The sequence below is a fragment of the Eschscholzia californica genome, unplaced genomic scaffold (genome assembly GCF_041429995.1).
Source record: "Eschscholzia californica isolate CP2 unplaced genomic scaffold, dmEscCali1.0.p SCAF_1, whole genome shotgun sequence".
NCBI classification, from domain to species: domain Eukaryota; kingdom Viridiplantae; phylum Streptophyta; class Magnoliopsida; order Ranunculales; family Papaveraceae; genus Eschscholzia; species Eschscholzia californica.
The window spans coordinates 88,013,421-88,024,211 of NW_028238198.1; the positions used below are offsets into that span (position 1 = coordinate 88,013,421).

Below are 10,791 nucleotides of genomic sequence, written 5' to 3' on the forward strand. Positions count from 1 at the left end.
TATACTTGTATCTATACCTATTCTTCACTCCAATCATTAAGTTTTAACCACATTATCTCCAAACAACTGCTCCTCTAAAATCCAAAAACTTGGTAAAATACATTCAGATAATAGCAAAGGAGTATTGACCCAAAATCTATATGTACCTCCTACTAAAGAAGACAAAACAAGAAGCAAAATTACATCTACTTACATAGGTAAGTATATTAAAAGAAAGGAAGTGAAGGGGAAAAAAAAGCACCAATCCATGAAAAGTTCACAGGACGATTACATCAAACATGATAAATAATTCTTTCATTTTGGATGTAGTAGCATTGGTGCATAGCTTTCTCTTGAAAAACAGCCTTAGCATCCCAAACCCTCTCCTCTTACTTGCCACTCTTTGACTCAGACTTGCGCTGACCACGTTTACACGTGGTACGCCTGCTGCCTGTTGACTTGGCTCGCCCAGTCCTTGTGGAGGTGGTGGTGGCAGAGAGAACAGGCACATGGCACCTAGGAACCAAAGCAGGGAACCCAACAGCAGGGATTCTGCCAATATTTCATTTATTCATCAGTTGCAAATTTGCAATATTTCAAAATAAAATATCTGCGAGTGAATGTAGTAGTTTAAAAAAAAAAAAGTTCAATCGTGGAGCAACATTACGCGTCTCACTATCAATACGTCTCCCTTTCCCATTAAAGGAGATATTAGCTGAACTACTTATCATGTGTCGTACATCATCTTAGAGCAATCAAAAGGTTCCTTAATGTAACTGACGGAAAATTGTTTTAAAATCTACTAATACACCATACTGTTCTCAACTTAAATACTACATGATTTGAGAACATCATTTGTTTTCTTTGACTATATAGGAAAAGATCAATCTTAACCATGCACTTGGAAGAAATCAGTTTGTCTTCGACTTAGATTTTGGAATCTGGTTTGCAAACAAAACAGGGTCTAGCTTTCCGTTGAATAACGGTGTGGTGAGTGAAAGTATGATGGATGATGCACTTAGAAAATGAAGTGGTTAGTGTTACTACGTTTTTGCGAACAACTGAATGATAGTGTGAAAGACATAATAAATAGGAGAAAAGGGGGGTTTTGATTGGGAAGATATTCAACATACCCAAGAAGAGTACAGCAGACTCCTGCTTGGCCTTGTGCAAAAGAAGATGGAGATTTTGATTTTCAGAGATGGAGCAGTTTAGTAAGTGGTGCAATCTCCTGCATTCACTTTCAAGGTACTTGCTCTTCACCTCCAGATCTCTAACATATTCCTTTTTCCTCTCCCTTGATCTCACTGCAGCATCTCTGTTCCTCATCTGCCTGAACAATCAATAACTAATTTTTATTACAAAATGGGATTACAATTTCGGAGCACTCTGAATAAACATTTAACTAGTCCTTCTTCCAAAACGGACAAAAAGGTTTTTCAGTAATGTACGGGCAATCATATAAGCAAGCCTCTACAATATCAAAATAGGAATAACAAGGAAAATATAAAACAAAAGCTCTTCCATCAGTTCAATCGTACGTATTTGAACAGCTGTGTTGGTCATTCAGGGGATAAGTCTGGCCCTCCATTTTATTTCAGTTCAATCATCTACAACTTTTTCTAGGATTGGGAAGAGCTACTACTTTATTTGATTTTTAGTGTTTAATCTCAACCACATTCTGATTTAATTTCTGTAGATAACTCCCAGGAGTATAAAGTGGGTGATTTACATAGTAGTAAGCAATGAATGTAACAAATCACATTCAATAGTGGTAAAATGGGAACCCTAAGAATTTCATGGGTTTGGGTTGATTTTGTGTCCTGATGCATTGGAAATAGAATTGTTTTCCATTTAGTTAGGTCTCTTTGATTCGTAATTAATATACAAGGAATTGTAACTAATCTTAATTGTCTCTTGTCTACTCTTTCTTTGGAATTTCAATGATCATCTCTTTTCCTCTGTATTTGAAAGATTTTACAACTTGTTAATTCATGAAATGTGTTTGGATCTTCAATTTTTCAGTTTGAAGAACCTTGTTATTTTTCATTGTCAAGTCAACTTGGTTTATTAGAGAATGAGTTTGTTCATATGTTTTAATTCATATACTTGAGGAAACTCTAGCAATCTAGTGGAAACCTAGTCCCTATACAATATATGTATAGAAGGAAGAAGTGAAATTGAGAAAGAAATTAGAACCTTTTGCGTTTCTTACTAACTGGATCATCATCATCATCGCCATCATCTTTTTGTTTGATAAGTGGTGGTGGTGGTGGTGGTTGAGGAGCAGCAGGAGGATCTTTGTGGCCCTGGCTATTATCATCGGATGGATTAGATTCTGGAGTGGAAGAGAAACCTTCGTTATTATTAGAGGAGGAAGAAACCCTCCTAATAACTTGGTCGTCATAGATGAAATCAGAAGAGAAGAATTCGTCGGCCTTGTTGGATAAATCATCAATATTATTATTATACTCTTCCAGTACTAGATAATTATCATCATCATCTTTGAACAACAAATGCTCGATTGCTTCGATAGAGAAAGTAGGATCAGATTCGGAATAATAATAATAATTAGAAAGTCCTCCTCCTTGTCCTTGTTGAGGTAGAAGCGGCGTTGTTTCAAGAAGTGGAGGAGGAGGAGGAGGAGAAACCACAACGGAGGAGGAGGAGGAGGAGGGATCAGTGGTGGTGAGAACAAGAGGAGGAGGGAAGTCGTTGTTGTTGTTGTTGTTGTTTTTTACTTGTTCTGGTTCTGGTAATGTAATAAAATCATCAGCGCTGTTTGAAGAGAAGATGGTATCGAAATCAATCTGACTGAAGAAATCATCTTCTTCTTCTCCATCGATCATCATTTTAATTCTTCTTCTTCAAAACCCTCAAAATGAGGTGCTGGTGGTGATTCCACTTTCTCAATTTATTTATTCTTTCTTTCTTTCTTAATGCCTAAGCAAACTGACCAAAAAAAAAAAGGAAACAACTTTTGTGCATCACCCGACCAATAGAAAATCATTCCTATTCTTCACCGCCCAATCACAAATTTCTTTCTCTTTCCTCCATAAAAAAAAATAAAAATAAAAAATCTAGTTTTTTTTAGCTGGCTAGTATCGTTTGTGTTACATGCGCCCCTCCTCCATTCAATATTTCAATGTGGTAAATTTGCTTTGACTACTCTATTTATTAAAATTCTCTAAATCAGTAGATGTAGAGCGAATTCGTACTCTACGAACATTTAGCTTTGATTCAAGTTTGGACGAATTCGTTCTCTAAAAAGGATTTATCAACTTTTTATAGGCTTCAACTCCCTATGGCATTTTTGTAGATAATCCAATATAGGAAAAAGACGAAACTGACCTTATTGCAAACCAGTTTGCAAACGAGAGTGCAAACTAGTTTGCAAAGCTTTGCAAGACAAATCAAATTGCAAAGTAGTGCAAACTAGTTTGCAAAGCTCTGCAAACCAGATTGCAAAGCACTGCAAACCAGTTTGCAAAGCTTCGCAAGCTAAGATTCTAAAGACAATTTCGGCATTAGAAATGGGAGTGCTTTTAGAATTGTCCTTTAAGCTTATTTCCAAATTATATATGTGGCCTAAAAGGACAAAAAGATAACTTGTCTTTTTGACAAAAAAAAACATGAAATTGGGCCTCCGACCCAATTTCCTGTATAAATAAAGTGTTGAATGTAATCTTATCAAAACATGAAATTGGGCCAGACGGTAAGAGTTATCGGGTGGATGATCCAATGAGGTATGTACTAATCCAACCGGTCCAACCCCCACCTATTGAGATTATGGGTGGTCAAAGCTCACCTCACTACTCTTTGACCGTCAATCACCCCCAAAAAGGCCCAAGAAGGCAAGAAGAAACAACGAGGACAAATTCCAAAAGAGAGAGAGAGAGAGAGAGAGAGAGAGAGAGAGGAGATGGATGAGTGGCTGCTATTTTCCACCCTAGTCCTCCCACGCATAGTCCTTCTGGAGGAGGATCATCTTCTCCAATTCTATCCTACTACAACAACACACTATTGAAGAGAGAGCCTGCCTGCCTGCCTGCCTTATGATGACGACGACGACGATGTCTCCCTTCAACTGCAACAATAGTCTGGGTTGTCATTCTTTTAATCTCAAGAAGAACCTCATCCTCCTCTTTGCCAGGAGGAAAAAGACCAATAGAAAGAAGTTGGTGTGCACATCTTCATGGCAGGAGGTTAATTGGTTGCCTTTAACCCTTCTTCTCTATTTACTACTACTAGTCCTTTTTTATTTTCTTAGGGTTTTGATACTGTTGTTGATGTACTACTGAAGTAATTTAATCTAAATGGCCGGCCGGGCTGGAGGATTAGGGTAGGTAGCTGGAGTTGTCATATTCTCAGCAATTCCATTTGCGACGGTCAAAACCATCGCAAAAACTTCACTTGGACTCACGCTCCAGAGACGTATGCTTCAGACCAAGAAGGCCTCTTTGGAAAAGTCTTCCCAGTTCAAGGCTTTAGCTCATCAAGCCAGAAAAAACAGGTCTAAACTAATACTACTAATTAATTTATGAAAATCAAAAACTACTACTACTACTACTACTACTACTACTACTACTACTAGTTAGTTATGTAATTTTTGAACTCCTTGAAATTTGAAGAAGCAGTTTATGGTATGGAGAAGACCGTCCTCGCTGGCTTGGTCCAATTCCATTTCACTATCCTACCTATCTATCTGGAGACCTACCGGGTGATTATGGTTTTGATTTGGCTGGTCTATGTAAGGAGGATCCCTTCGCTTTGAACAAATATTTCAAGTATGTAGTACTATTATTTAATCTTTTTGGGTTTTGTTTTACCCTTACAGATAGATAGATAGATAGGTAAGAAGTTAAATGTTAGTAATTTATATATTCGGCAGCTTTGAAATACTTCATGCTCGTTGGGCTATGCTAGCATCCCTAGGTGCTCTGGTTCCAGAGCTTTTGGATGTATCTGGTGTCATTCACTTCATTGAACCCATTTGGTGGAAAGTTGGCTATGCCAAGCTTAAGGTTATCTCTCTAACTTTTTTAAATTATTTTGTTTACGACTCCCTAAGTAAAAGTGGCTCCTCTTCTGCAGCTGACCTTCCTTATATCTAAACTGACATTTTTAGTCCGATGTGGTAATTCCCTTTTGACCCCATACATTCACATTAACAGATTTGTGTCAAGAACCACATCTTTCCGTACAAAACTTATTTACTCAAATACCTTCATATAATGTCCATCTTTGTGCCTACTTTAAGATTTTACTAGCAAACTATGGAATAAATTTGGAACACCAGTACGACTTTTTTTTGTCACCAGCACGAGTTTCCTTATCTTGTTACCTAGCTTTTAACTAAATCTTGTGCTTTTGAAGATAAAATGGTATTTAGAACAATAAGTAAATTTATGTAAGTCGACTTCATTCTCAAATAGTTGATCTCTGAATAATTTCCAGTGTGATTATAAGCTAAAAGACTTAGGTTTCTACTCTTGGAAGGCATTGTTAGAACTTGGACGTATATGTAGGTATATGATAAACTCACAAGTGCATATTTGTTAATCAGTATTGATCAGATGTCTAACACAGGTAATTCTTCTTTAATCTTTATTGCCAGGGAGATACTCTTGACTATCTTGGCATCCCAGGGCTGCATATAGCTGGAGGCCAAGGAGTAATTGTTATAGCTATTTGTCAGGCCCTACTAATGGTAAATTCTCTCTCTATCTGTGTGATTTTTGTGTTATTCTTTCTTATCTTACTACGTGTAGAGGTAGAAAAAGTGTGTTGTAGCCATTAGAACATATCTAAGTTTTGAACCCATTTGACATTTGAGTGGGGGTGTCTCACATTTCATACTGGTTCTTATGATAGAGGTGAGAGCTTTAGATGATCGGTTTAGAGATATATGTATGTACAACCTGTCCTGGTTTCTCAATCTAAAATGAAGAAATGTACAAGTGGTTTTTTGAACTAAATTTTGTGAAATGTGAATCCAACAAATAGGTAGGACCAGAATATGCAAGATATTGTGGGATAGAGGCTTTGGAGCCACTGGGGATTTACTTGCCAGGAGACATAAACTATCCTGGTGGTGAACTTTTTGACCCTCTGGGACTGTCGAGAGATCCGGTTGCTTTTGAGGATTTGAAAGTGAAAGAGATGAAGAATGGGAGGTTAGCAATGGTTGCATGGTTAGGCTTCTATTTTCAAGCAGCTTTAACAGGTAAAGGACCCATTCAGAATCTAATTGAGCACATCTCAGATCCCTTCCATAATAACCTAATTTCAGTTCTTAAATCTCTCTAGTAGGAGGAATTTCTATTCCTAATAAGTGAGAGACAAAAGACGTATGTTCTTTCTTTATGTGATTATGCATGTCTGTTGTGTAATTAACTGAATGATACTAATTCGTGCATTAGGCAGAAAGTTGAACAACTAGAAGGGTAAGAAGGGCATTTAGTATAACATAGATATCGCTCCATCCATGGGTCGTCGTAAGGTTATGCTATATTCTCTTGCCTCATTCTCAGTCTCTCATTAGTTCATTCTAGTTAAATAGTAGTAGGTTTTGGTTTGAAATCAAATATTTTATACTAGGAAATTTGTAGTATTAAGCAGAGCGGGATCTGGAATGGGGACTATTTTTATCACGTGGATGGGGTTGGGTCTTTCACATGGATGTGCCCTGCTACTAGGGGTTTTTGGAATTTGTAATTATGAATTTAGATATCAGGTTTCACATGTGAAGTAGTTAAACCACCAGCACCAATAGCAACCACAAAAAAAAAAGGTTAAACCACCACCTCCACCAGGTCGTCTGGCTCCTTTTCCTCCTCGTGATTGAATCAGGTTGACCAACCAACAAATGCCACCACCACATGCACCCCACCTGGCCAGAGTGTCCTCCAAATATATAATTGTATTTCTACAATGTCAACTGTGTATGATGGACAAGACGAGGCCTATACCCCCACTACTACCTCTTCTCACCCACCAAACGGGGACTATAATCCAGGTTTCAATTCCTAAATTGAGATATCTTTGGAGATAATACTTAATATATAGTTTTGTGATGGATGATTCCTTTCTTTGGTAGTATTTATTTCTAGATGCATGTCTTAGCACCCATTCTCCTCCTCCTTTGCTAGAGAAAAGTGGGTTGGGTAGGTAGTAATTTCCTCTTCATTTGTTTCACTTTTACCTCTTAAAGAATGCAATGTCAGCATTTGCTAGCCATTGTCTTTTTACCATTTTCAAATATTTTCATTTCTGTGCAAAAAAAAAGAAAAAAAATGTCGATGATGAATGACTTTAGTAACAAAATAAACCAAATTCAAATGGGAGAAAAAACTACTAATTTTGATTTTTCATGTGAAATTTGTTTGAGAAGATGGTGACATATGGCATCACAATGCAGATTTAGATATGCACCTTATGATGAAACCAACATTAACTATAGCAACAACAACAATAAATACAAGTGATTCAATTAACTGATTATATAAAACAAGCACAAATTTGCAACATCACATCGATGAATGAGAACCCAAAATCAAATAGAGAAGAAAATTTTACTAGTATATAGTCAAATAAAGAAGAAACATATGAGGCAAACTTTTGATATTTCACCAAGAAGAACTCAAATATGGAGAAATATGTATGGCCTCTGTAGTGAACGATACTTGGAGGGGGAAAAAAAAAGAATCAAAGCCTGTAGTATGTATGTCTAGCAGATGCATGCGATTCAAGTCAAAACAAAAGATTCCAAACCACAAAGATAGTGACTTAGTTGATGATGGTTGGCAGCCGAAATTGCATTCCAACTATTAGTAGGGGTGATGCGAATTCATCATAAACTTTGAGCAACAAAATGTCATTCTAGTTCCTCGTAACCAGAAGAATCTCTTACCTACATCTAAAGACAATCAATGTGTGGTTCGATTATGGCATACGTTTACTATAAAGTGTGTAGGAGAGTTTGGAAGGTGGTGGGTGCATGAGACTAAAGAGTCACTGTCCGATTGGAACTTTAGCTGTTAACTATCAAAGTCAGAAGCAGCTGGCCCCCATTAACAAAACAAGTATTTTCCTCTATTGTTGTCATATTGTGGAATGGATGGAGGTGGTCCACTCCCTAAATCTAGAAGGGAGGAAGGTTGGTGATAATATTATCGTGTCCGTTGATTCATGGATCGAGAGAGAACAAGTCTAAGTTAACAAACGCGTGAATGGAGAGGGAAGGTGGCGGTCTACGTCGATAAGTGTGTGGGCCCTCACTACCCCCATCTCCATTTAGGACCCAGATTCCCCACCCTCGCCTCTTTCCTACCTACTATTGTATATAGACTCTAAAGTCTAGAGAGAGAGAGAGTTTTACTTCAGAGTTTGTAAACTTGTAACTTTGTGAGGAAGGAGGACCGGGTTGGACGGGGGATGGGTGAGGAGGTTTTATACTCAGTAAGAAAATATAGGTTATCTCCCAAAAAAAAGACCCCCTCCTTTGTGACTAGTTTGTGGCGTGACACCATATTTTATCAAAAATATCTAAATAATTTTCTTTTCTCGGTACCGTTAAATGCTAAGTTATCTCCAAAAAAAAGACCCCCTACTTTATGACTAGTTTGTGGCGTGACACCATATTTTATCAAAAATATCTATATAATCTTCTTTTCCCGGACCGTTCAATGCCCGTTAACTCTCTCTCCTCTATCTCATCACTTTTCTCTGTCACGTCATCTTTTCCGCCACTTCTTAAAAATACTTTTTTTTTCTCTCTCTCCACCTCACCTCCCTCTTCTCCGACCGGAACTTTTTCCAACCAACGACTTTCAAACATTAAATAATAATAATAATAATAATACTTTCTCTCATCTCTCTAAACACTCCGACAAAAAGGTTTTCCTTCACCAGAGGTCTGATTCGAACAAACCTTTGAAGGTGGCGAGAGAGATGATGTGGCAGAGAGAGGTGATAAGATGGAGGAAAGAGAGTTAGCGGACATTTAACGGTAACGAAAAAAAGGAGCTATCTGACTTTTTTTAATAAAGTAAGGGGCTACGCGGGAAGCTGGTCACAAAGTAGGGGGTCTTTTAAACAATAGCCCGAAAATATATCGGCGTAGGGAGGGATTGGGTGAAGGTTACCTTCTTTATACAATAAGGTTGTGTTTGTTTGTTTTTGTATGTCTGAATCTGAATTAGTTGAATCTGATTTGCCTGAATTAGCTTAATTGTTTTATAAGTCAGATGTTTGTTTTTAAATCTGAATCATTAGGTCTGAATTCAGACAATGATATTTATACCCTTGATTGCTATTTTCGACAAAAAATAATTTCTATTTATCCTCGTTCTGTCTCAAATCTCAATAAATGAAAGAGATCCTAGATCCCTCCTTCATTTCTCTATCTATCTCTCATTTTCTCCATCTCAACAGTCTGTCTCTGATCGATGATGGCAAATCTCCGGCGAGGGTTCAATCATGGTGACCCTCGCCAGATCAACGATCTATCTCTTATTCCTTTTTTGTCTCTCTCTCTAATCGAATATAAATGAAGTTTCGTCGTGTTCAATACCCACACCAGATCTGATTCGAACAAGACTTCTTGCGATGGTGGTGGTGATTTGTTTTCTTCATCATAACTGTAAATATCCGTAGATGTATTACTTTCAGAAACCCCTTTGATTCTTCATCTATTGATCCTAATTCCATATCCTCTTCTACCCTTTTCTGCTTATTCTTCATTGTCTTTGTTGTTTTGATTAGGCTTGCTTTGTGGTTTGATTAGTCTTGTTGTTTTGCTTAAGAGAAATTTTCTTAATTCATTGGGGGAGGGGTGAGGGACCTTTTTCAGAAGTCGCCCCTCTCTTTCGGACGTGTTTTGAAGTCCGAGAGTGCTTTTTTGCAGTTATTTCAGACATCTAAATAATTCAGCCAGATTCTTACTAAGGTGCTGTTTGTTTTTTTTGGGTGGCTGAACTGAATTAGCTGAATCTGAAATTCCGAATTATTTTATAATTAAGATGTTTGCTTTCTTAATCTGAAATCATTAAATCTGAATTAGATTTTGACATTTATGCCCCTACTCAACATTTTGGACAAAAAAGTAATTTAGCTAAACCCTAAACTCTTATCTGTTAGAAAAGAAAAATCAATTAAAAAAACCCTAAACATTCCTATCTCTTTTTCCATCTCTCTCGGTCTCTCTCTCTCTGACTCTCAGGCGAGATCTCTCCCTCTTTAACTCTCCGGTAAGATTTGTCTCTCTCTTTGAGTCCCTCTATCTCTCAAACTCTCCGACTTTCTTTTAGTACTTCTCTTTCTCCGCCTCTCAGTTTTTTCGCGCGAGGGTTAACCTTATTTTCTGTCTCTCTTAGTCCCTCTATCTCTTTCTCTATTTAACCTAAGATCCGGCGAGATCTCTATCTCTCAAACAGTCCCTCTCTCTCTCGCTGATCGAGGATCAAACGGGTTTACTCTCTCTCTCTCCCTCTAGATGTTGTACGATGGTGGTTACCTTTGGCTGTGGTGGTCTGATGGTGGTTTTGTAGTGGTGGTGGCAGTCTAGTATTGGTTTTGTAGTGGTGGTGTTGGTGGCGTTGGTCCGATCACTAATGGTGGTGGTGGTGGTGATCACTAATGGTGGTGGTGGTGGTGTGGTTTTGCAGGTGGTGGTGGTGGTTTTGCAGTTGGTGGTTTTGTTGGTGGTAACATTTTGAAAATGTGAAGATTGAACAGGGGCAGAAGCGTCATTTGACAAATTTAAGATGTTGGGCCAAGATTTCAGACTTGTTTTGAAGTCTGAAATAAGTG

General features: G+C 37.8%; 2 protein-coding genes across 11 annotated transcripts; one reads left to right on the forward strand and one right to left on the reverse strand.

Moving 5' to 3' along the window:
- Positions 1-55: 55 nt before the first annotated feature.
- BZIP60 (basic region/leucine zipper motif 60) lies at positions 56-3,206 on the reverse strand. The gene is made up of 3 exons (XM_086657344.1): positions 2,179-3,206; positions 1,113-1,312; positions 56-531 (listed from the first exon to the last, which is right to left on the reverse strand). Exons 1-3 carry the CDS (start codon positions 2,829-2,831, stop codon positions 257-259), a joined length of 1,128 nt encoding a protein of 375 aa, XP_086513470.1. The 5' UTR covers positions 2,832-3,206; the 3' UTR covers positions 56-256.
- Positions 3,207-3,835: 629 nt separating this feature from the next.
- On the forward strand, positions 3,836-6,417 carry LOC147570803 (Chlorophyll A-B binding family protein). Of its 10 annotated transcripts, none has more exons than XM_086657364.1 (6): positions 3,836-4,184; positions 4,321-4,492; positions 4,611-4,766; positions 4,871-5,003; positions 5,597-5,689; positions 5,986-6,417. In XM_086657364.1, exons 2-6 carry the CDS (start codon positions 4,416-4,418, stop codon positions 6,286-6,288), a joined length of 762 nt encoding a protein of 253 aa, XP_086513490.1. In that variant the 5' UTR covers positions 3,836-4,184; positions 4,321-4,415; the 3' UTR covers positions 6,289-6,417. The 10 variants fall into 10 exon arrangements, with proteins under 10 accessions (XP_086513490.1, XP_086513493.1, XP_086513494.1 ...); XM_086657367.1 differs by having other exon boundaries at positions 4,617-4,766; XM_086657368.1 differs by having other exon boundaries at positions 3,841-4,192; positions 4,617-4,766.
- Positions 6,418-10,791: the final 4,374 nt, after the last annotated feature.

Coding starts and splice junctions, on each gene's coding strand:
- BZIP60 (XM_086657344.1), bottom strand. CDS start 2,831: ATGATGATCGATGGAGAAGAAGAAGATGATTTCTTCAGTCAGATTGAT. Junction 1,313..2,178: donor GTTAGTAAGAAACGCAAAAG/GTTCTAATTTCT, acceptor TTGATTGTTCAG/GCAGATGAGGAACAGAGATG. Junction 532..1,112: donor GTCTGCTGTACTCTTCTTGG/GTATGTTGAATA, acceptor AAATATTGGCAG/AATCCCTGCTGTTGGGTTCC.
- LOC147570803 (XM_086657361.1), top strand. CDS start 4,035: ATGATGACGACGACGACGATGTCTCCCTTCAACTGCAACAATAGTCTG. Junction 4,185..4,325: donor GCACATCTTCATGGCAGGAG/GTTAATTGGTTG, acceptor GGATTAGGGTAG/GTAGCTGGAGTTGTCATATT. Junction 4,767..4,870: donor GCTTTGAACAAATATTTCAA/GTATGTAGTACT, acceptor TATATTCGGCAG/CTTTGAAATACTTCATGCTC.